A 26,179-nucleotide genomic window follows, 5' to 3' on the forward strand; every position below is an offset into this window, starting at 1 on the left:
ACACATATGATACTATTAGAGACTGGATTGCCTCCTGTAGAACCCTCTTGTCTGCAGGTACTGGCAGACTCATAGTGAAGAACTGAGGTGGAGGGGGGACCTCGAAGTCTATTTGGTACTCCAGGGAAATTAGTCTCCATGGTTCTAAAGAGGTCTGGTTCCGAACTTGTTGAAATTTCAGCAAGCGGGCTCCTACCGCAGGGGACCCCAGGTGGGACGGAAGACAGTCATGCCACCTGTTTCTCGGCTGGTTTAGGCTCCTGTCGACAAGCAACAGTGTGTGGTCGACCTCTACCTCTGCCGCTTCTTGCTTGCGTGGGAGCACCTCTGGCTCTACCACAAGAGGAATGTGGCGCACGAATGAAATGAAGGTCCAGTGTAAGATCTTCTGGGAGCTGGAGCAGTAGACGGGAGGAAAGAAAACTTACTACACCCCCCCCCCCCCCCCCCGTGTCCAATTTCCGGGGCAAAAAGTCAGTCATCAATGAATGGTGAACACTCCACTGCACGCTTGGATTCTGCATCTGCTTGCCAAGCGCGCAACCAGAGGGCTCTGCGGGCTGTCCCTAGAGGCTTCTCCCAGGTAAACTGCAGACTCACGTATGTGTACTAGCAGACGTAATTCTGCTCTGGAAGGACTTGGGTACAAACCTGTATCAACTGGTTAGCCCGGCAAACCACAGACCTGTTAACCCTGGCGGTAACAAGGGTAAGTCTATGTTGAGCTTCCACTGCAGTATAGTCTTTTAGTACAGTAGTTCCTGTACTAGAAGTGCTGTTTTCTTAGAGACGGGATATTGACGCATCTACATGAAGAGACGTTTCCCACTTTTCCAACATGGACGATGGAAAATGATCTCTAGCCGGAAACAGAAGTGGAATTTTGAACCGCTTATTCGGCTGTTTCTAGGTCACAGAAAGCTGCTGTGACAACGGAAAAACAGCCGGGTACATGAACTAATTCATACTCTGGGACGCAGGAATTATATCCTTAGGTAAATTGAGGATATAACTGACTGCCAAAATTAGAGATTCCACCCCGGGAGAGGCGGACTCTAACTCCCGTTAATGGTGTGAATTGGAGGGTACAGACACCGTTGTACCCATAACCTGTACCACGGTGTCTAGAGATCTGTTTAACCCAGCCGCCCAGGGAGGAAATAGTAGATGCAGATATGCGTGTACTGATACCAATTTTGAGACCTGCGTGCCTCAGCTAACTGTGACGTTAAGTCCGTTTTACCTCCATGGGCCGCTGACATGGTAGGAGTTGAGTTAGTAACAGCCATAGATGGCTCCATTGTTATACAAGCGTCACATAACGTGGACCCAGCGGCATACGTGTTACACTTAGAACAGACAAACAACTTTTGAGAAGCCTTTGTTCTGCTTGACATTGATACACAGTCACTCAGAAGGACACACTGAAAACATAAGGCTGGTCTGGGACACAGAGGAGGAGATACACCCCACTCCCCTCCCACAGATTAGACCCTGCACTTTCTCACAGCCTTCTGTACCAGGGATGTAGGGCTAATGGTTGTGTAGCCATGCAGCTGCACTCTGTTTTGCAAAATATGGCAGGCACGCTGTTTGTAACAGCTCTGTGTCTGAGCAGTGTGAGAGACCACGCTGGGTAGCTCCGCCCCCCGTCCTTATCAAGTCTGTCTGCAGTCTAAAATGGCTGCCCCCATCTAACAAAGGAGCTCATTGTGCAGGACAGACTCAGCAGAGTCTGGAGTGTTCAGCCCCGCAATGCATGCCCCCTCCGTCCCTGTGCAGCCCTTAGCGGCGAGCAGGGACTGATTACAGCCTATGCCCCCGCCTGAAGCAGCCATTGAAGATGGGTGCAGTCCATCATATTTGTACAAGCTTCTATCTTGCCAGATAGCATGGCTATGGACTGTCAATCCAAATCCCTCCTCATAACACCACTTCTGTAACCAAACATTGAAGTTTCTGATGCAATGATTTCCATCTCCCCCTCTGTGTACTGGCAATACTTCTGGAAAAGTTACAGTGGTTACCACCTGCTTTAGAGCAGTCCCTAACTTCCTGAATTCATCTTTTACTGCCATGACTTCTGCATTGGTCACATCATTTGTCCCTAGGTGGAAAATGACATCCACCTCTCCATCTTTTTTTGCTACCGTCACAATTCTTAGCATACGCTCTTTATCCCTTGAAGCTGTGGCTCTAGGTAAACACCTTACTTGTCTCTACTTCAGAAGTGTTTCCCAGGTGTACTACTCAATGTAATCTCCCAAGAGAAGTCTAGTCCTTTTTAAAGGTGTAATTTTCCTGTTCCTATTTCTATATAGTCAGTGGAAGACCCCCATATCTTCCTGTTCTGTATTGCCTATATTACTAGCTGTACCTTCCAGCCCTGCAAGAGCTGCATATGAGTTTTGCAGTGTCACAGCTTGTGGGAGGTGTCTGTGTCCCTCTGGAAATCTCTGCCTTTCAGAGCCCACAGTAGTCTGGGCAGTATGTCTTCTGGGGGCTCTGTGAGGCAGTGTTGGCCTCAAGGACAGAGACATCCTAAATATCACAGCATGCGGTTTTGCTGAGATATGTAGGATGTCTGTGTTCTTGAGGCTACCACTGCCTCAGAGAGCCCATACGTTTGGAAAACACTGTGCTAAGGCCTTCCTAACAGCAATCAGTAAATTAACTTATTGTTCCCTCTAGGTCCTGCGCGCCAGATCATAGAAATGGCATCTTAGCGCGCACGCCCAGAAAGGAGGCGTGGCCCTTTTAGTCACTCTTGGGAGGCATGCCCAGCACTTACAGACATGCTAGGCTGCCCCCACACACTCTCCTCTCTATGAATAGATGAGGTGTGCATTCACATGGAATCTATTCTCCTGTGGTGATCACTGCACCGCATTTCGGCCCACGGGTGGGGACAGCACCCGGCAAGTTGTTTTAGAGGGGCACGGCCAAAAGGTCAAGGTGCATTCTGTCCTTTTGAAATCGGGCAGGGCCAGACACCCCGCTAAAACAGCCTAGTGGGAACGCTAACTTATATAGAGTAAAATTTTAATTTGCTTTATATATACGCTCTGAATACTGCAACTCTCAGGAGTACATTTTCCAGGTTCTATACAATCATTAGGAATGGAGGATATTATTGAGAGGACTAATACACCTATCAATTGCAGAGTCAGATTTAAAGTGTTCTGCCTTGCACCTCCATACCTCAAATATGTTCAGGTGTTGCTAAATCCTTGCTTTTCCATTTTAAGACATTGTCCTTGGCCAACACCTACTGTAATAGCAACCTCTCATATTCTCAGTCATATTCCCAAATTGACTATTTTGATTATCTAATTGGATCACCTTTCAGTACATAGTTTTCAAAGATGGGTTTACTGGAGAGTGAGAGGTGTTCAGACACAAACACTTGTCATGTGATATCCCACCTCTTTCTGGTTCTTAGGGTGCGTACACACGGGACGATTTTTTGGACGACAGAACGATAACTATCGTTCTGCCGTTGAAAAAAAAAAATCCCACAGTTTCAGCCCCAAAACGATGAACGATAAAGACAAATGCGCGCTCCCGTTTGTAGTTGGTAGTTATCGTTTATTAAAAGTAACTAACCTGTATTTAGGCGCTAATCAATTCAAATTATATTACTAGAAGCAGCAGCCAACTAGTGAGTTGTGTAGACTCACTATGGTCATATAAAACGAGAAAAAAAAAAAAACACTAAAAAACAGAAATTTGGTTGCGCTTATCAATCCTTGTAATGGCAGAAAATAAATGACTATAATAAAGATACTTTATATCAGACAAATTAATAAAACACTGACATATATAAAATTAACAATGAAATTAACAATATAGAACAGTATAATTGACAACACCTATGTGGTCAAAGCTATTAATGTGTCGACACAAATATTAAAAAATATAGGTAAAAATCACTTGATATACTAGATCCTGGAATGGAAAAATTCCACAAGCATTGTAGCAATCCTTGCTGTGTTTATTCCTTTAGGATATTTAGCTGTTGAAAAATTTAATTGGCAAGAATATCAACGTCTCTGTGATAAATCAGTTCATAAAGTGTTTGTGTGCTTAAGTAGCACCTGCTGTGCAGCGATGTGTTATCTCCAAATATTTAGCAGGGATTTTTTTTAGAATAAAAACACTCCGCTGGCTGTGCTTCTTATAAGTATCCCAACCAAATGGATACTCACAGTCTCTCCCAATAATGAAGCAGGAGATCTCCCCGACTTATACCGCAGCATGCCTGTGAGGTGGATCCTGATTCAGCGGCACCATAGGAATCCGGGCTAGATGTTAGCTTTATAATGTACCTCTGCACACCAAGGAGATAGTCAATTGGGGTAAAAAAGCCAATTTTTCTTTCAGAGTTGACGTTGGTAAGATAATTGTAAATTAACCAGGTAGACTGACGCGTTTCGCTCCGCCCAGAATCTTTATCTTTGATTATCTTACAAACGTCGACCCTCTGAAAGAACACTTGATACCACGGAGACAGCGATTACAACTGAAAAATTGTTAACAGTAAACACACCCCTGCCGGGGGGACACAGGATGATTTTGGCCATGGAGCGAATCCCAGCTTTAGAGGAAAACCTACCTATGTAAGATGATTTAAGACTCCTTATAGAATTATTGATCTAATCAAGGCATTGATAACTAAAAAGTTGCTTGGTCTAGTTTAATCAAACTTTCTACCATAGGTTCCAATCTCTCATATTACAAAACCTACAATAGCTTTTTAAATCTTATTTGAAGTGATCTATTACGACATAAAATATCCTCATGGGATGTATGCGCCAACTCAAAAAGAGGAGAAACTCTCTAAATTGCAAGTTACAGTATAAAGCAATTTTTTTTAATCAAGGATTTAGAGTTCTGTGTCAAAGTATTATCAAATCGGCTAACCTTATATTTTGCCATGTTTGCCTTGATGACCAAATTTGATTTACCCCGGATAAATGAGCACAACATAAATGTTCATCTCATTATTGCATTGAATTGATTATGCAGTGCGCTAATCAAATTTCTATTATATTGTCATTTGACACTCAAAAGATCTACATGAATAATTTTTCCTTGCAATTTATTCAAACAATTCAGTCACAGTCCTCTCCTTTGGTCAACATAGCCGCAATAGATCTTTGTAATACGGTTTTAAGATTCAAGGGACTCAACAAGGATGTCTGCTTTCTCAGTTACAGTTTACTCTTTATGTATTGCTGCTCGTGGCACCAGACAGGCATCAATTACATTCACATACTACTACAATAATAGTGTTCGCTCTAGCTCCGGCGGCAGGCAGGGCGCCGGAGCTAGAGAGGGCACTTCCATGGGCGTGCCTGAAAAGGTGACGTGGCCATTGAAAAAGGGGAGTGTCTATAAGACGTTCCCTTTTCGTCGCTGTTGGGAGCGTGCCGGGTACTTACAGACATGCCAGGCAGCCCCCAAGTGCTGCAGACAGGAAGAATAGATGGAGGGCGCATGCGCCCGGCGTCTATTCTCCGGCGGTGACGGCACATTTCCCCACCCGTGGGACACTGCGACCCGCGGTTGAAGACGGCACCCGCAGGCTGTGAGGGCAGGATGCTTTTTGCCTTCCAGAAGGAAGACAGAGCGCCGCACCCCGCTAAAACAGCCTAGCGAGAACGCTAAATATAATATTTGGGTGTTAATCTACATTTAAAGACTGACTGCAAAAGACAACTACTTCCATCGAAATGACCTTGCCTCACCTTCTCTTTGTTCCATACAGAGTCAGTTTATAAATCAAACACATGTAAACAACTTCACATATTTTTTACTTTGGCAGAATTAGAACAATCCCACTGTGAATTATGACTGGAGTCAAACAGCATGGTGTTTAAAAATGTCTAGGACTGAGAATTCTAATGGGTTGGGTACTGGTTGCTGGTGGTCAGAATCCAGACGCAGGCATTTCGACAGGGTCAGAACACTGACACCTGTTGGTTGGTATCCTAACCCTCTCCCTACTACTAACCCTCCCTCCTAGGGTGCCTAAACCTAACCTCCCCCTCCCCGCACCCTAAACCTCTGCCCTTAGTGCTTAACCCTAACCCCACTACTTACCATCGGGACGCCGGCCCCGGGATTCTGAGCAGGGTTATGACCGCCTTCCCTTATAATATCTATTTCGGTATTTTGTGGAAAACCACTTTTCCCAAATTCTAAGACTTTGCCTACTTACAGATTACACATTTCAGAGTGGACCAAAACAATGACAAGGTAACTAATACCCCTTTCACATCGCAAACCCAGCTCTGACTCTGTATTTTAAACACGGGTGCAACCCAGGTCAGACCCCTTTCACACTGCACCTTCAACCAGGGTTATTCCCAGGTTGGCCTTGTTCACACTGAACCCGGGTCAGCCATGTAAAACCCTATGGATGTCATTAAATTGACTTTTTCAGACTCACAAAAGGGAACAAGGGAGGGGTGGGGACTGCTCACAGCTTTGCGGGAATCATGGCTGATGGATTACCATGGTGTAGCCCTGAGTTCATGATGTTTGTGCTTTACGGTTATTTGATTCAGCCAGTAAGAATATGATGCAGCTTCTAGCAGCATAGTGTACAATTCACTTTTTCATCACTCCAATTAGCCATCACTGTAATGACAGTAGTGGTATTAACCCCTTCCAAACTGCCAGAATGCTGCCTCTGCTGTTGTCTGCAGTGTGCTGCCTGTGTGTCTGGCTGCTGACATGATCAAGTTAGAACCAGGAACACCCAATAGGTGGTGTTTGCCGAGTCCCGGGTTGGATAACCTGGGTAGGGCCTGTTCACACTGCACTTCAACCCGGCTTGTTCCTGTGTTCAACCCTGCTCGATTGCATGGTTAAAATGCCAGGTTGCTCGACCCAGGAATTTGGTTGGTGGCGCGTTCACACTGCACCTCGACCCAGCAATATCCCGGGTTATTTTTGCGATGTGAAAGGGGTATTACTCACAGTGTACTTTGTCACATATCTATACCCTATTCAGCTGTATTTGTACCACATGAAACTAGTATGATACAATCATTTATAAACAGAACTGACAGATATACTAAGTTGCAATTCAGAAGGCAGATTAAGAATTTGTCTTCCACAATTCACAAAGAAACTACCATAAAGCTGGGTACACACCTTATAGATAAAGATTGACTGATTTGCAGATATATCTGCAGATGATCGTTGTTCATACACACTGAACAACCATCATCTGTCTTCTGGCCGCAGGTCCTGCTGGCCAGGGGGCGTGTCGCACCCTCCTCCCCTGCGGTATCTGCTGCAAGTGTAGAGACAGTCGGCTGATCACCCAAACACAGCATGATGATGCTCCAGTATACAGTATCTGCAGATATATTGGACATTGGCTGTGCTGCACAGCCGACACAATATGTCTGGACGTTGTTGTTCACAGACATATCACTGGTACACACTGGCCGACGAACACAAGATATATTGGCCGAACAATTGATCGGTCAATATATCTGCCACTGTGTGCCCAGCATTAAATTATTTAATCACTGCTATCTAACCAGGTCTCTTCAGATCCTTCCATAAGTGGGTGTATGGTAGAGTATATTTTACTATAAATGATGAATTTGTCTGGTTGTGACTATTTATTGGCAGGAAGCAGCCAAGATATGTTTAAAGATATTCGAAATCATCCCTCCAGACCATCAAAAATATTCATCAGCATCCATCTAGTTTGCTTCTTTGACAAGTTCTACTACTTACTAGATTTACGGTCATTGGAACTTAGATTAAATTAATACATATACTCTAACATCACATTAAAATTGATTTAAAACAAACTGTGGACAAAACTATCACTGCACAAGTTCATGACCATCATTAGATGAATTCCATGGACCAGAATACTAAAGTAAGTTTTAGAAGACATCAGACTGAGGGAAAAATCTAAAATTGTATAGAGCACTTACTTCTCGAAAACCATGGTTTTGAATTCTTCTCCCCTCTTTGACCATTTGTAATTTCCCTGTTATGGCTTTATTGTATGCATCTTTAAACTAACTTTATGATGAAAGCTATAGACTATAACCACATTTTGGGCCTGTTTCAGAGGTGGACGAAGTGGCAATGATGCACGAATATGGCTGTAGTTGTAAATCTGCGCATGTGCCCGGATTATCACCACTCGCATGTAGTACAGAATCAGACACATGGTCCGTTTTTTTTTTTTTTTTTTTTTTTTTTAAGAGGGCCAAAGACGCTAAATCGTTCAGTCGTCCACACGCACATGGAGAAACTGCACCTGCCATAGTGCTGGTGCAAATTTTGATGGTGCACCAATGATGAAAATGCACTGGCTCAAGATGCAGCAAGTGGGTCTCAGTCTTGGGAAAATCATCTACAGCATTAGCATAAGGCACAACAAGAAATGCAGCTGCTTCAGAATCAGGCCCTTTATCTTATTCCCTTTAAGATTATGTGCACAATTTCCATAGGCATTCCAACAATGTAGGGCTTTATTCTATTACCGGTCATGCCTTTTGTGGGCAGGAGAGTGCCTATCTGGCCTTTTTCAAAGGGCCCACTCAATGATCAGCACACTCCTCTAACAAGATGCAAACCTTTGCAACCACCTCATGTGATATTATATTGATGTATAGAAGCACGTGTCTCAAATCAAAGCATTTTTTTATTATTTTAAACTACACACAAACAAAAATGTGCACCATGATAGGCTAAATAAGCCCATTATACATCTAAAACATGTACTTTAGTTGCAGTCTCTTTAGAACAGCACTGAGGAGCTGCACAGTAATGCTGGCATAACAGATACCAATGCTTGTGACACAGTAATGCTGGCCATACACTAGTACGATGCGATTCATCGTCCGTTTTTCCTTGAACTCCCCGGCAGCTCCCTGGCAATTTGGTGCTTTTTTCACACACGTTCTGCATATGATTACGATAGTTAATATGGGCTGCACATCTGCTCATACGATAGAAGAGCGGCGGGACCGCTCATTGGATCGTATCCTAACTAAATACTTCAAGATTGACAATTCATCATACGACGCGTCTAAAATCGGGCAATCAGCACGAAATCCCGCTAGTGTATGGCCAGCATTATGCTTTAACTGTCTTGTGTTACTAACAAGAGCAGATAAGCATAGATACTGATTGCTTAATATACATGAGCGCACAATACAGAAGTGATTTTAAGAGCCCGTGCTTCTCTCCACCAATGGACCTCCCTCCATCAGGTTCACCACCTCTCTTCAAAGCTTGCAACTGTCTCTCAAAGGGATGTAGTTATTCGAGATACCAACACCTGCCATAATCCCGATCGTCGCAGATGGGGTATGTATTCACTTAGCCCGGGGATGGGGGGGGTTTGGGTTTATTTAGGGGGACTTAGGGTTAGGCCCCCCCCTCGGGGAAGGCTAGGTTTAGGCTAGGAGAAGGGGGGGGGGTGTTAGGCACTAGGGGGGAGGCTAGGGTTAGGCGCCCCCCCGAAGGGTTAGGGAGTGGAGGTTCGGTTTAGGCACTAGGGGGGAGAGGTTAGGGTTATGCACCCCTAAGGGAGGGTTAGGGGGAGGAGAGATGAGGGTTAGGGCTACTTACCTCCGCTGTGCTTATATGTCACTCTTGGGTTCAGTTATGTGGTGGTTGACAGAACTGCGCTTACTTTTGTCCACATTTTTTGATTGGCAGTCATTAGCCCTGGTTCTGCCCATAACACTGACTAAACATAATTTTATTTGGTACTGGACCACCAACCCGAGGCACCCCTGCCAGTGCCCTGAGGCACCCCAGGGTGCCACGGCACCTAGTTTGGGAACCACTGAGTCAAGCCAATCACCCTAACCCACTGTTCTATGCTGTGCGAAAACGTTCTCTACCCTCTGCATTACTACCGTCTGTCTGTCCCTCCCATACAGTTTGTAAACTCTCATGAGAAGGACCCTATTTTATCATTTGCTTTTCCTTCCATCACTTATACCATTATTTCCTGCGGGTTAATTTTGTGAGTGTGTGTTCCTGCTTGGCTGTCTTAGCGGGACGCAGTGTCCTGTCCGATTTTAATAGGGCAAAATGTGCCTTGCCCTTTTAGTGGCGCCCCGCTAAAACAGCCTGCCCTGAGCCTTCCTCACCCGCAGGCCGCAGTGTGTAGAGTTGGGGTGACCGAATACCGCCGTTTGAATAGACGCTGTAGGCACAGCATCTATTCACTGCAAGTTAAGAGCTTGGTAAGTGCTGGGTACGCCCTCAAGTGTGATGAACTGTGGCATGTCACGAGGACATGCCCCCTCCCAGGTCAACCACGCTCCCTTTTCCGGAGTGCGCCTTCGATGCAACGCAGAGTATTCCCTACCTGCATTCTAGCAGGAACACTATATTATGACTACATATAAAGCAATGTTTATATAGCGTATATATTGTATGTTCTGCATTATCTTGTACTGTAAGGGGTATATTTACTAAAGTGCCGGTTTTTATAAGTGGAGATGTTGCCTTAAGCAACCGGATTCTAGCCATTATCTTTTAGAATGCTATATAACTTAAGTAGAATCTTATTGGTTGCTATGGGCAACATCTCCAATTCTAAAAACCAGCACCTTAGCAAATACACCTGCTAAGACTTTTGCACGTTTATGTTATTTTTGAACCGTTTCTGATTATGTACTATGTAAGGTGCTGGAGAACCCTTGTGGTAGATAATATGCTAAAAAAAAAAACGACTAGAAGTCTCAGCTACATATTAAGTCATTGAGTGAACAGGGAAGAGACATGTCAAACTATCTTTTCACAGTGATCTGATAGCTGAATATTACAGTCAGATTGTAGCAAAACACTTATACTTTACAAAGCATCTTAACAGTTGAGGTATAGATATTTTATATCTTTAGGACAGTTACAAAACTTCCCTTTAGTAGTCAGTAATCTTATAAGATTAGTGTAAACTTGCTCACCCATACAAATATTAATATAAAGAAACAGCCAGTGGCATATCCAACTAAGGAGGTTGAGTGTTCACATGCAACCCATCACATAGCACTACTGGTGCAGCTGTGTGCTTCAGTTGTGACAGCGAGGATACAGAAGAGTACCTTGAATTCTTTATCAGGTCCACTTGTCTTGGTGACAGCACAAACACACAAGGACTGTCTTGGAGTTTTTCACTGTTCTGTGCAACTAAAGGAGAGAAAGAATTGATAAGTGTCAGTAAAGTGAAGTTTGAGCCACAGGTGTCAATGGCACCATGGTTAGGGGACCCTCACAACTCTGAATTGAATGCATTACAGATCTAATAATCGGAAGACCCCGAAAACAGGTTCAGAAACCCTACTTAAGGTCATTAAATCTACAGGTCTTAAGTCACTTGCAGGACTTGTATTCTTATTTTGTTCATATGATTTCTGTACTTTGTAAGGTGCTGCGGAGCAGTTCTGGCACCATATAAAAGGTTAATAAACATTTATTTTATAAATACATTTATAAAACTAACATATCCTTGGATTATGGTTATCACCTGCCTTTATTTTTTAACAGGAGTGTGAATTAATATTTAGTACAGAGCACAGTCCTATTGTTCTTTCTAGGCATATTATACCTGGCCTTAAGCTCCCTTCTAGCTATATATAAAACATTTTAATTAAAAGCTGTAGTGTTTAGAATATAAACATACAAAAAAATAATAATAATAATAAAGTCAGGCCAACAAATTCCGGCTCCTAAGCTTTCTCAAAAGAGACATTGACAGTCACTAGGGAGGGGGAGTCAATTCTCAACACGGGGTCGTAGCTCTCGGATTAAGTGCCCAGAGCTATTCAATTGATTGGAACACGTCCGGCACTTAACCCGGGAGGTGCACCTTACCACAGCTAGTGCCCAGGGCGGTACACTGCATCACCCGGATTACATGTCGGATGCAATGCAGTTACCGTACACAGTAACACTGCGACTGGCCACAATGCACTAGTTAAAGCAGATTTCTGCTCGCACCCTCAGGAGAGTGCGAGCTGAAATCGGTCAGTTGCAGTTTTACAGTGTGAGCAATAGATCGCTCTGGGCACTAAACCCAGTAAGCTACATCCCCACTGTGAGAACTGAATTCCCACCACTGTATCTGGTGTGGAAAAAAAAAAGGCTGTGAATGAAATCTTGAAGCCAAAATTTCTAGTAGCCAAGTAAAGCATGCGTCCATTTAGTTCTGCAGGAAGTACTGTGAATTTAGGTACTTAAGAGTTTCGAAAACCCCACCCTTGTGATTTGTATAGTCCGCTTTAAGCCTTCACAAAAGTTTGAAAATTAAATTTTTTGTACAGCAGGGAATGCAATTTATAAATACTGATATGGGATCAAAAACCCAGAATTTGGGGAACCATGCTTAATACGATACACGGCTTGTCTTTTCTCGCACAGTCCGTGGAACCCTCTTCTTATGAAAGTAGTTTAATAGTGCTCCTCACATTGAGTGAACATAGCATTTTATGATCATATCCATGTAGTACAACTAGCATCAACTGTTCCGGTTTTCCGTTTATAAAGGTTTCCTGATAAAGTACCTCACATTGTGGTAGGCATCCATAGTTTAAATAGATCAAACCGTTTTGGTAACCAGCCCTTGTCCAGTCAACAATGTGGTCCCATACCAGTGAACACTGTTGACTCAATACTGAGTACTCCTTACATAATGCTGTTCACGTTAAGAAATGACTTTTACACGTTTATTAATAAATTGGTCCTTATTAAACTTTAGCCAGATATTTTTAAACTAAATCAATATATCGATGTGTGTATAACGGCAAACAGCCAAAACTGCTTTGAGATCTTCAAAAGCCTATATTTACAGTTAACTGCAGCAAACCTACTTCAGCATTTTATAATTTCATAGGTGTAAATACAAATAAATATTTGAACAACTGCGATGGAATATAACCTTTTAATACATTGATATTGAAAATGGTAATCTATTGTATTTTTCTCTTCAGGGTACTAGCACACAGACCCTGCAGTTATAAAAGAGTGTTCAGTCTCTGTATAGTAAGGACAATGGAATGCATTAAATGCCCATCCAAACAGAAATTCCAGCAGGTACTTCTTAAACACATACAGTCAGGTGCATAAATATTGGGACATTGACAGAATTTTCATATTTTGGCCTCTATTCACCACCACAATTGCTTTGAAATGAAACAAACAAGATGTGCTTTAACTGCAGACTTTCAGATTTAATTTGAGGGCAATTACATCCAAATCAGGGGAACGGTGTAGGAATTACAACGGTTTCTATATGTGCCTCCCACTTTTTAAGGGGCCAAAAGTAATGGGACTATCAACTCAAAAGCTATTTCATGGACAGGTGTGGGCTATTCCCTCATTATTTCATTATCAATTAAGCAGGTAAAAGCTCTGGAGTTGATTCTAGGTGTGACATTTGCATTTGGAATCAGTTGCTGTCAACTCTCAATATGAGATCCAAAGAGCTGTCACTATCAGTGAAGCAAGCCTTCATTAGGCTGAAAAATCAAAACAAACCCATCACAGAGATAGCAAAAACATTAGGTGTGGCCAAATCAACTGTTTGGAACATCCTTAAAAAGAAAGAACGCACGGGAGAGCTCAGCAACACCAAAAGACCCAGAAGACCACGGAAAACAACTGTGGTGGATGACAAAAAAATTATTTCCCTGGTGAAGAAAAACCCCTTCATAAGTTGGCCAAATCAAGAACACTCTCCAGGAGGTAGGTGTATATGTGTCAAAGTCAACAATCAAGAGAAGACTTCACAAGAATGAATATAGAGAGTTTCACCACAAGATGTAAACCATTGGTAAGCCTCAAATACAGGAAGACCAGATTAGAGTTTGCCAAACAACATCTAAAAAAGCCATTACAGTTCTGGAACATCATCCTATGGACAGATGAGACAAAGATCAACTTGAGTGATGGGAAGAGAAGAGTATGGAGAAGGAAAGGAATTGCTCATGATCCAAAACATACCACCTCATCAGTGAAGCATGGTGGTGGTAGTGTCATGGCCTGGGCATGTATGGCTGCCAATGGAACTGGTTCCCTTGTATTTATTGATTATGTGACTGCTGACAAAAGCAGCAGAATGAATTCTGAAGTGTTTTAGGCAATATTATATGCTCATAGTCAGTCAAATGCTTCAGAACTCATTGGACAGCACTTCACAGTGCAGATGGACAATGACCCGAAGCATACTGCAAAAGCAACCAAAGAGTTTTTTAAGGCTAAAAAGTGGAATGTTATGCAATGGCCAAGTCAATCCCCTGACCTGAATCCGATTGAGCATGCATTTCACTTGATGAAGACAAAACTGAAGGGAAAATGTCCCAAGAACAAGCAGGAACTGAAGACATTTGCAGTAGAGGCCTGGCAGAGCATCACCAGGGATGAAACCCAGCGTCTGGTGATGTCTATGCGTTCCAGACTTCAGGCTGTAATTGCCTGCAAAGGATTTGCAACAAAGTATTAAAAAGTGAAAGTTAGATTTAGGATTGTTTAGTTTGTCCCATTACTTTTGACCCCTTAAAAAGTGGGAGGCACATCTAGAAACCATTGTAATTCCTACACAGTTCACCTAATTTGGATGTAATTAGCCTCAAATTAAATCTGAAAGTCTGCAGTTAAAGCACATCTTGTTTGTTTCATTTCAAAGCCATTGTGGTGGTGAATAGAGGCCAAAATATGAAAATTCTGTCAATGTCCCAATATTTATGCACCTGACTAAGTGCTAATTCAATGAAGTGCAAGGTTCCGACGTGATATGCGGTTGTGCACATCGCAGGATGAAAACCTTCTAAAAGTTCTAATTTCTTCTTCGCACCTATACGAGTTAACAAAAACACAAAAGGTGTTCCTAACCAGATAACCTGACAGAACACGTGGCCACCCGAATTGCCACTTTGAAATTCTGAGCAGACCACAGAAATTTCACAGTTTTGAAAGCCCTGAACATGTTTTCGGTACAAACTTATGGACTGATTCAAAATGACAGTACAAGGAAAAACAAAAACCACATCATCATTTAAAACTAACATGGTTTTGACTTTTAAAATTATTGCTGCTGTAAATCTAGCAGCTAAATCGTGCCACTGCCCGTCACTAGCACGCTATAATTTGGGCCTGAAACTGTAAGATATTGCGAATTTTAATCCTTTCAAAATGAGGGTAAGGATTCAGACACATTAAGTTGATTTCAAATGATTCCTTAATAATACATACTATATACTTGTTATCCTCCCACTATTTAATTTAAATCTATAACATTTAGAACAATGGTATCTTCAAACAGAAGTATATTCTGATAACTTAACTTCATTCCAAAAGCGAAAGCAGTGTTACCTTGTGGTTCACATACAAAGTTCAGAGAACAAAAACTGTGAATTCAACTTCTAAAAAGGTGTGTGTGGAGGAAGAGTGTCTTGCTGTGTACAGATTGAGTCTCCCATATCCAAAATGTTTGGGACCAGGAGCATTTTGGTTATCAGAATATTCTGTATTTTGCAATAATTGCATACCATAATGAGATATCTAGGGAATGGGACCCAAATCTAAACACAGAATGCATTATACACACCGCCTGCAGGTTATACAATATTTTCAATAATTTTGTGGCTCAAACAAAGTTTGTGCACATATATGAAATTTATTTATGTTTCATATACACCTTATACACAAAGCCTGAAGGTAATTTTATACAATATTTTAATAATCGTGGTCCTTAAACAAAGTTTGTGTACACTGAACCACCAAAAAGCAATAGGTATCACTCTCTGCCATGCTAAAAAAAAAAAATCCGTATTTCGGAATATTTGGATATGGGAGACTCAACCTGTATATATAACTTTTAAGATCCCTTGCTGTATTTTAAAAAGATCAGTAATGTTTAGAGGAAATTATGTTTTTCAATGATATTCTATTGATCCCTGGACATTGTTAGATAATTGTGACTGGACGCTGGATACAGTCTCAAAGTATAGATCGGTGTGAGATTTTAGTGTAAATACTTATGGGTTTGTGATCATAAAGTGGAAGTTTACACTCTGTAAATATACATATATAAACCAGTGTGCTATTCAGAGTTTACATACGAATTTCTATGCTGTTTTTCAGCTATATTCCTCAAGTACAGATGTGCCCACTGTCAGCTACTAGCCGCATCCACGATCTGCCAATGTAATGTCTATGGTCACAGTGCAAATATTTGCATGCGCTTGTTCATGGGCACATTTTACCACGACTACATTGCCACGATGCGTACGCATTGCGGGTAAGAGGACAGTGGACATATCTGGACTTTTATCATTAGCCCACATTAAATCCCTATGCCATTCAGTTGCAGCTTCTGAGGTTATATATAAAAATTCAGTTTTGTGGTTTGTAAGCTACTAGCTGAAGATGGTAATATCTGACCTCTCCTTGAGTTGTATAACATTACCCAACTGTTATCATTTATCTATGTTACTCTATAGCACTGGTTCCCAAACTTTTTTGAATTACGGCTCCCTAGTGTAACAGCATTATTTTCACAGCACCCCTAAGCCAAAAGGTTGTTATTCAGGAAAAAAGAAAAAAAAAAAGTAGTAAAGTGAAGTAAATTGTACCCATCATCCTTAGGTTCTGTTATGTGGTGGTGGACAGGTTTGCATTTCTGTTTGTCCACATATTTACATTACATTGACCATAAATAATTTTATTTGGTGCTGGATCACCAACCTGAGGCACCCCAGGGTGCTAAGGCGCACAGTTTGGGAACCACTGCTCTATAGAATAGATCAGTGGTTCTCAAACTCAGTCCTCAGGACCCCAAACTGCTCACATTTTTCAGGTCACCCAGCAAAGGTGTATTTATTACTCACTGACACATTAAGAGATCCACAGGTGGAATTAATTATTTCATTTGAGATGAGAGAACTGAGTTTGAGAACATGTGGAATAGATAATTTCTTTGTGGCAATATTAGTATAAATGGCAATAGTGAGTCATGGATTCTGTGTGGGGCTGAAGGGCTCCACCCACACAGGGAAAAAAACAAAACAAAAAAAAAGTGTGGCCACAACTAGAGGCTGCCTTGTGGATTCAGTCCAAGGAGGACTGGGCAGTCAAGAGAAGTACTGCCAAGTGTACAGAGTCCAGGTAGGACTATTGCAATCAGAAGTCCAGTGTGCCTGAAGGCTAGTGAGCCCAGAGAACAGTGGAGGCTAGGAAGCTGGAAATCTTACCTGCAAGGAGAATACTCCTCTTTGGGGGCGATTGAAATGTGGCGCATGACCCCTGCTGGGCGTCTATGCGAATAGGTGCCCGATGGAGCAATTCAATTGTTGCTCCGTTTTAATGCCTAAAGCAGCGGGGGGACATTACTTCGCACAGCCATCTGAGGTGTGGTGTCTAAAGTCCTATACCCGCCTGTACTGAGACTCCAGTGTCCCCTAGTGGATGAAGGAGAACATGTGTTATATGGGGCACTACTACAATGTGGCATAATCTGTAAAGGGCATTACTGTGTGGTATAATGTGTAAGGGGCATTACTGTGTGGCATTATGTATGAGGGGCACTACTACTGCGTGGCATAATGTGTACAAGGGGCACTACTGTGTGGCATAACCTGAAATGGCGGCATAACCTGAACTGGCTGTGTGGGGGCAAATGCATGCGATTTTTTTTAACTCTTTTTAAGATCTTGCTATGTGGCCCTCAAAGTTCTAGTTACACCCTTGCATGCAAATACAGAGGCTCTGAAATTAATATGAACTTGCATGGGTCATCAAGTTTGCTCAGGCTAAAGGCACATACACACTGGATATTTATGAGTGATAACATTTTTGAAGGATATATAGTTCAAATTGTCCAGTGTGTATGCACTAAGCGATGAATGATGCGGTAATTTTTTACTGGTTTGACGACTCAGGAGCGAGCAACTGAAAACATGGTCATAGGTGTGCTGGGGATTAGTTTGAAGCCTACAAAATGTAGAGTACAACAAATGATGTTGCCGCATGATAGCTGTTTTATATAATCTCTCTCAAGTTCCAAATTTTGCACTCTGTATATGTGCTCCCTAATTGATATCATCCTGTAGAAGAATGGCTTCTTCACCAAAGAGTTTAAAGCCGTAAAACAGCCTAAAGAGATATAGTTTTCAAAAACATTTAATACTTTTTTGTGCTTTAAAGGGGATTACATTTTGGCAAACCTTTACTAATGCCTCACGTTTAACAATGAGGTCGTCCCTCTGTTACTTGGATGAGAGCATCACCTCAATACATTCACACAGCTTTAACAATACTCTATGGAGCTTGTGGCTGCAGGAATTGAGTCAGCTCTAAGGTTCACATACAGATGTGTCCTTACACATCTTTGCTACAGTAGTGCTAAAAATCCCCTCTCCGTACGGCAAGTCGAAAATGCGTCTAAGGGCCGTATTAAATTGTTGTCAAAAACGGCCATTTTTTCAACCCCCCCAAAAAAACTGCAAGATTTTCGACAGATAACAGGCGAAAATGGCAACAGGCAAATTAAAAAAAAAAAAAAAAAAATGGGTAAAGTTTTCTCCATCCCAGACCAGGAGGAAAAAAGATGCAAAATCCCTATTGCATACTTTGATGAAAAGCGACCGCGCAAATTGTGTGCAAAAAAAAAAATACAAAAATAATTGAAAATTAAGTGTATTGGGTCTCATTTTTTTTTAGGATTCATTTGAAGTGCAACACTTGTATACAATAGTCTCTGAATCTGTATACGAAGTGCTACAATGTAGCGGCTGCAGCTTTTTCATTCCAAAATCCGTTGTGGTTCATATACAAACTCAGGTGCGCACAGATATACAAGTGTTGCATATCTCCTTGCGCGTCCTAGTCGCATCACATTGTGACATAGACGCATTATCGTCAAAAAATGAAATAAAAAAAGGCCTATCGCTAGTAGAGTAGCATGGGACCTTGCGGCTCACTCATACCAGTTATGTCACACTGCGTGGTGTATTAAAGCTAGATTGCATGCATCGGCATTATTATCCATGTGTAAAAATCCTCTGGCAGAATATAGTAATGCCCATTTTGCTTTATTTAATGGACATGATGTTATTTGTGAAGGATATACAATATGAATTGGTGGAAGTATCACTTGAGATCATGTCCAAGGAGATATTAAACTTTATGCTAAATATTAAGGCCATGAGACTGTAAATAGTGTATCGTGATGTATACAACCGGCATGTAGCCTTATATATAGTGGTTATGGAGCATGTGACACCACCACAACTATAAATAAAAGTTGTCACATAAAATCTCACTGTCAGCAGGATGAAGAGGGGGATTAGAGTTTTAGCCAACAAAGCACAAAAAAAAGGCTCTATTCATAAACACAAGAGCAAAGGAGGCAGTTAAAATGGTGGCATAAGTATATGTCAAAGGATAAGAACATACAGAGGCAAAAAGTATTTTTATTTACTTTCCACCTCCTTAAAAGATTTTCTGACTCATATCCTACTGGCAGTACAGTGCAGCATGCATGCTAGAGAAACATAGGTATAAAATAAAATGTATATTTGAACAATTCCATTAAAATGATTAGAGGTTCCTAAATTATATATATATTTTAACATCCTGACCTCTAAGCTATTCATATATTTGCCATTTCTGGTTAGCAACATTTTTAAATTGCATTCACACCCATAAAAAATTTAGTTAGAATTAAATGTAATGTAGCATTGTGGCAATATCTTATGACTCACCAAGTTCCGTGGGCTTTAAAAGTTCATCTACCACATCGTAAAAGGGCAACTTGACAAGTCGCACCTCAGGCTTGGTCACTAATTTGGGGGGTATTCGAGAAAGGCCATTTACATGTTTCCCATACAAGGCTGGATAGTCCATGTTAGGCGGAGAAAGGGAATTCCTAGGACCAGATGCTCCATGGTCATAGGATGCGTGGATGGTCAAAGAGTCTGTTGACCGATGTTGTGGTGGCTGTGCTGGAGCTGTGGAGACTACATCACTGCCCTTCTTGGAGTATCTGGTCTCATAGAGCTCCTTTATCTTTTTGAACACTTCAGGACTGCAATCAAACTGCACCAGTTGCAATGCACGAGTGACAAGCTCATGCTTCAAGCCACTTTTACTGCGTCCAACATATCCCAGAAGCATCTGAAGGTCTGATACGCGAAAACTCATCACCATGTTCTGAATAAGGAATAAGAGGTATTTTAAAGCCATTATTTTCAGTAAGTGTTGGGACAACATTTTCAACCAAACAATCATGTGACCACCTAGTCAAAAATATTTCTGCAGACAAGAGTAAAAGGATTTTCAGTTTTATCACATAGCAAAAAATAGTAGTTTAATGTAATGTATAATGTAATAATGTAATGTATAATGTAATAATAATGTAATAATGTAATCAACATTTTTTATACTCTCCACTCATTTCTAGAAACAATACAAAACTGAATAATAAAATATATTACCTATAGACATACAAACTCAATAAGTAGAGTAGTGTTCCCGCTAGGCTGTTTTAGCGGGGCGCGGCGCCCTGCCCTCCTTCTGGAGGGCAAAAAGCACCCTGCCCTCCTTCTGGAGGGCAAAAAGCGCCCTGCCCTAACAGCCTGCGGGAGCCGTTCTCACCCGCGGGACGCAGTGTCCCGCGGGTGGACAAACATGCGGTGACCCGGTCACCGCCGGGGAATAGACGCCGGGCGCATGCGCCCGGCATCTATTCTCCCTTTCTGCAGCGCTTGGGGGCTGCCCGGCATGTCCGTAAGCGCCGGGCACGCCCCCAAGTATGACGAAAAGGGGGACGCGTCTTATAGACACGCCCCCTTTTCGGACGCGCGCACGCGCCGAAGGCGCGCGCACAACATTGCCCTCTCTAGCTCCGGCGCCCTGCCTGCCACCGGAGCTAGAGGGAACACTATAGAGGTTTAATAACTAATACATGATTCAAAATTTTGCAGACAAAGGTTTTACCCTATACTGGAAAATGATGCCAGAAATGATCATGATTGTGTCTGTGATACCAAACAGCAACAAGTAATTCCAAAATCCTAGGGACTATTACATTCAGCCATTTTGACTGGGAGTCTACCAGTTCTGTATCCAGTACTCTAAATGTTGTGCACCCACTTGAAATGGCATCGGAGGCAGTGTGTGAGTGGGAGGCCACAAGTCATAATCAAGATTCTACCTGTCCCAGCAGTTTTCAGCCAAAGCTGCAAAAGGACTCAAAGGGGTTCTGGAAAAAATGGTCATTGGGGAGGGGAAACTTCGTAAAATAACATGCGTGCACATGGTAGAAGCAGCTTTGAAATAAGGGTAGATGTCTGTACAATACAGTAATTTCATCTGTAAACTAATTTCAAGCTGCTCAGCAATAGGACACAGGCATGACAGACACTGAGCAGAAATTGCTTTCTGTTGGGATTCACATGCACAACAGACAGAATTGTGTACAAAGTAAAAAAATAATATATACAGTATATATATTCAGTGAGCAGCAGTTCAGTGGGATGAAATGCTTTGTTAATTAGAGAGGACATTGAAGAATAGCCAGATTGGTTCAAGCCGATAGGAAGGCGACAGTAACTCACATAACCACGTGTTACAACAGTGGTATGCAAGAGAGTAAAACTCTGAACAGCATGTCGAACCTTGATGTGAATGTGGTAATGCAGCAAACACCACACTGGTTTTCAAGTAAACTGAAGATATAGTGGGCACAGGTCCACCAAAACTGGACAACTGAATATTGGAAACATTTTTACCTGGTCTTAAATAGCTTAACTCCTGCGTAAGAGTCAGAATTTGCATGAACATGAATCAATAGATCCTGCCTTGTATCAATAGTCTGTGGTTGTGCTATAATAGTGAGGTGCATGTTTTCTTGGCACATGTTAATACCAATTGAGCATCATTTAAAATTCCACAGCCAACCGGAGTATCGTTGTTAAGGGACCTATCCATTAGCAGATCTTTCTGAAAGACAAAAGATTTATCTTTTGAAAATTCCTGGGGCTGCTGTGACAGATATCTGTCATGTACATGACAGATTTTTGCAAAGGACGAACGATACTGCATGACATCATTCTGGGAGTGGATTTTTTTTATGTTTCTATTAATTTTCATTAAAAAAAATCGTTCATCATTTACCGCAACAGATATTTCTAATATCTGTCAGCGATAAACGATAATTGATCAACATGTTGGAGAGACAAAAGACCCAATTTGTCGCCCGCGGGAGTGCGCATTTTTTTTCGTTCAGAGCCTATCCTTTAGCAGATAAATTGAGCGACTGAACGATAAATCGTTCATCGTTCAAATTTATCTGCTAATGGATAGGCCCCTTTACTCATCTTCTAATGGCATGTTATCCTGCTGGAAGTATCCATGTTACAAGCCACACAATCTGAAGCTTGTATCACAAACATGAGTTCGGTGTACTCCAAAGGAAACCAGTGTCACTAGGTCTCAATCCAATAGAGCACCTTGGTATTTGTTGGAAAGGGAGTTTGGCAGCTGACAAATCAGCAGCAACTGAGTGATGCCAACATATCAACATGGACCAGAAACACTAAAGAATGCTTCCAGCACTCTTAAATACACGCCAAGAAGAAATCAGGCTGTTCTAGGGGATCATTTTGGAAAGAAAACGCGCTGAGCAGTGAATTGGACTGGCAGGAAGTGCTGAATGCTGCTCCAGGGCCAAGGCTGGCATGCCGACTCACTGTTTGCTGTGCTGGATTCTGAAGTGGCTGCTCAGGTAATTCCTGTTCAAGTTCTTTGGTGAGAACTAATGCCAGGTCCTTTGAGTTATGAAGTAATTTGGACATTTCTTGAAATTTTTCTGTCAGAAAGGTCTGAACAGTGGGCCCGATTCAGACCCGCTCGCTAGAAGCGTTCGCACGCTGCCTAAGTATGCAAATTCCGTGATCGCACGGCAAGGCATTAGCACGCCCACCAAGTCTTAGTGTGCCATCGCGGTGTGTATTTAGCGGCCCATCAGCCTGTCTTAAGACACCCACTTTCCCTTAGTGAATCAGGTCATCGCTAGGAAGCGTATACAATAGGTAACAGAGTACCATCGGACCTGTACGCAGCACTTGTGGCTGACCATACCCTACTGCAAAGCACTGCGAGTGCTTCCGTGTGTAATTCAACCATGTGAAGTTTACTATGATGCTGCATCTTAATTATGCAAGTCTCTGAAACAGCGTTAAGACGCTCAGACACTCCTGCGTTCGCACCACCCCTCCAGTTTCCGTCAACCAACCCATTACCATCCACAAACGGCTCGTCCTGTCACTCAATCTAGAGAGGAGTCTTTGTACAAGGGAACTGGTTCGCACAATCGCACTGCGTTGCATACGCATATTGCTATCAGCAGGCTACGTGCGAACTCAGCCTAGCGAACGGGTCTGAATCAGGCTCTTGTGAGAGATGTTACTGTATACACTTGTGGAGTGTTACAGCTGTGGCTTTGTGATGAAATTCAGATTACAGTAAGGAACAGATCAGGCCTGAGGTGTGCAGTTATTGGGAAAAAATGCACGGTCAGTGTCCCCAATCATGTTGGTTTTATTCCTCCCAATATACCACACCTTTTTATAGAATGTATATACTGAAGTGCCAAAAGTCATGGGAAAGCAGTATGTAAAAGGTAATGGTAGCTGGCTTCACCGTACTACGATGTCTTGGAAATGTCCAGACCTCTATCAGTTGTAATCTGACATCTCGTAAGGCAGTTTGGACACCGGCTAGGCTGCTCATGGCAAAGCAACGTGAATTATGAGACTTCGAAGGGGGCATGATAGTGGGTGCCCGATGGATGGGACATTCTATTTCCGAAGTTCTGCGAATATTCAACATTCCTTGACCTACGGTGTAAAGGGTGTAACCTCATGGAAGGCATTCTCAACCACCATGGAAAACAGGTGCTTAATGATCGTGACCAGCCGAGTCTGGCCAGTGTTGTCTGTGATAACAGACAAGCGACAATGGCTCAAATCACATCCACATTGAATGCAGGAGGTTCCAAATGCATATCCAGCAGGTCAGTGTAGCATTTTTTCTCCATGGGATATGGGAGCAGAAGAACCATCAGAGTATCCCTGTTAACACTACGACACCGAACACAGTGTCTCATCCGGGCTTGTGATGTCCCTAATTGGACACTGGAGGACTGGCAACATGTGGTGTGGTCTGATGAGTCATGGTTCCAGTTGTTTTGGGCTAATGGCACGGTTGGCTGTGTCACAGAACGCACGAGGCCATGGATCCCAGATGTCAACAAGGCACAGTGCAAGCTAGTTGTCCCTCCATAATGGTGTGGGGTGTGCTCACGTGGCACAGGTAGGGTCCACCTGAACACGTCATTGACTAGCTATGTTTCACTGCTTGATGACCACTTGCAGCCCTACATATATATACACACACACACACACTACTCAGTACCACTTCAAGTCCTCTCACTTGCCGCAATATAGGAAGAACAAGCAGCCGAGAGGTGATGGACTTTCCTTAGATGAATTACAGGGATTCCAGTTTTAATAAAAAATTATATTTATATTATATATATATTTATCTCTCTCCCGCTAGGCTGTTTCAGCAGGGCGCGGCACCCTGCCCTCACAGCCTGTGGGTGCAGTCTTCACCCGCGGGTCGCAGTGTCCCGCGGGTGGAGAAATGTGCGGTGACCTGGTCACCGGCAGAGAATAGACGCCGGGCACATGCGCCCAGTATCTATCCTGTCTGCAGCGCTTGGGGGCTGCCCAGCGTGTCCGTAAGTGCCGGGCACGCCCCCAAGTATGACGAAAAGGGGACGCATCTTGTATACACGTCCCCTTTTCATGGCCACGCCCCTCTCTAGCTCCAGTATATATATATATATATATATATATATATATATATATATATATATATATATACATATACATACATATACACACACATATATACATACATATATACACACACACACAGCCTTGCAAAAGTATTTACCTCCTTGGCTTTTTACCTTTTTTGTTACATTACAACCTGTCATTATTTTTAATCTGAATTTTATGGGATGGATCTGCACAAAATAGTCTAATTAAGTGAAATGAGAAAAAAAAATAAAATACATATGCATAATATATATTTTAATATAGAAGAATCTTTATAAATAAAATTCTGAAAATTGGCATGTCCATATGTAATCACCCCCTTTGCTAGCCCCTCAAAAGTTCTGGTGCAACCAATTACCTTCAGAAGTCACATAATTAGTGAAATGAAGTCCACCAGTGTGAAATCTAAGTGTCACATGATCTGTCAGTATAAACTAGGGATGTGCAGGCTCGGTTCTACTCGGTTCCGTTCGGTTCTTTTTACCGGATCTTATTGGGTTTCAGCTGTCACGAGTTTTGGATAGCCAATAAGATTCGGTAAAAAGAACCGAACGGAACAGAGAACCGAGCCTGCACATCCCTAGTATAAACACACCTTTCCTGAAAGGCCCCAGAGGCTGCAACACCACTAAGCAAGAGGCATCACACCATGAAGACCAAGGAGCTCTCCAAACAAGTCAGGGACAAAGTTGTTGAGAAGTACAATTCTGGGTTGGGTTATAAAAAAAAATATCCAAATCTTTGATGATCCCCCGTAGCACCATCAAATAGAAAGAACATGGTACCACAACAAACCTGCCAAGAGAGGGCTGCCCACCAAAACTCACAGACCGGGCAAGGAGGGCATTAATCAAAGAGGCAGTACAGAGACCAAAAGGTAACCCTGAAGGAGCTGCAGAGTTCCACAGCAGAGACTGGTGTATCTGTGCATGTGACCACAATAAGCCGTACCACTCCATAGAGTTATGGAAGAGTGGCCAGAAAAAAGCCATTACTTGGTGATAAAAATAAGAAGACACAATTTGAGTTTGCCTAAAGGCATGTGGGCGACTCCCCAAATGTATGGAGGAAGGTGCTCTGGTCAGATGAGACCAAAATGAAACTTTTCGGCCACCAAGGAATACGCTATGTCTGGCACAAACCCAACACATCCCATCACCTCAAGAACACCATCCCCACAGTGAAACATGGTGGTGGCAGCATCATGCTGTGGGGATGTTTTTTTAACAGCAGGGACTGGGAAACTGATTTAAGTCGAGGGAAAGATGGTTGGT

At 42.5% G+C, this 26,179-nt stretch overlaps 1 protein-coding gene across 1 annotated transcript in view; it reads right to left on the reverse strand.

Moving 5' to 3' along the window:
* Window positions 1-26,179, reverse strand: part of PIAS4 (protein inhibitor of activated STAT 4) — a 79,954-nt gene that overhangs the window by 36,605 nt on the left and 17,170 nt on the right. Inside the window, exons 2-3 of the mRNA XM_088446465.1 lie at window positions 19,761-20,208; window positions 11,106-11,190 (exon numbers count right to left, since the gene is read on the reverse strand). Of these exons, the coding sequence (XP_088302591.1) occupies window positions 11,106-11,190; window positions 19,761-20,208 (533 nt within the window). The remainder of the gene's footprint in view (window positions 1-11,105; window positions 11,191-19,760; window positions 20,209-26,179) is intronic.

This window comes from Taudactylus pleione, unplaced genomic scaffold, assembly GCF_031769625.1.
Source record: "Taudactylus pleione unplaced genomic scaffold, aTauple2 ptg000399l, whole genome shotgun sequence".
Lineage (NCBI taxonomy): Eukaryota > Metazoa > Chordata > Amphibia > Anura > Myobatrachidae > Taudactylus > Taudactylus pleione.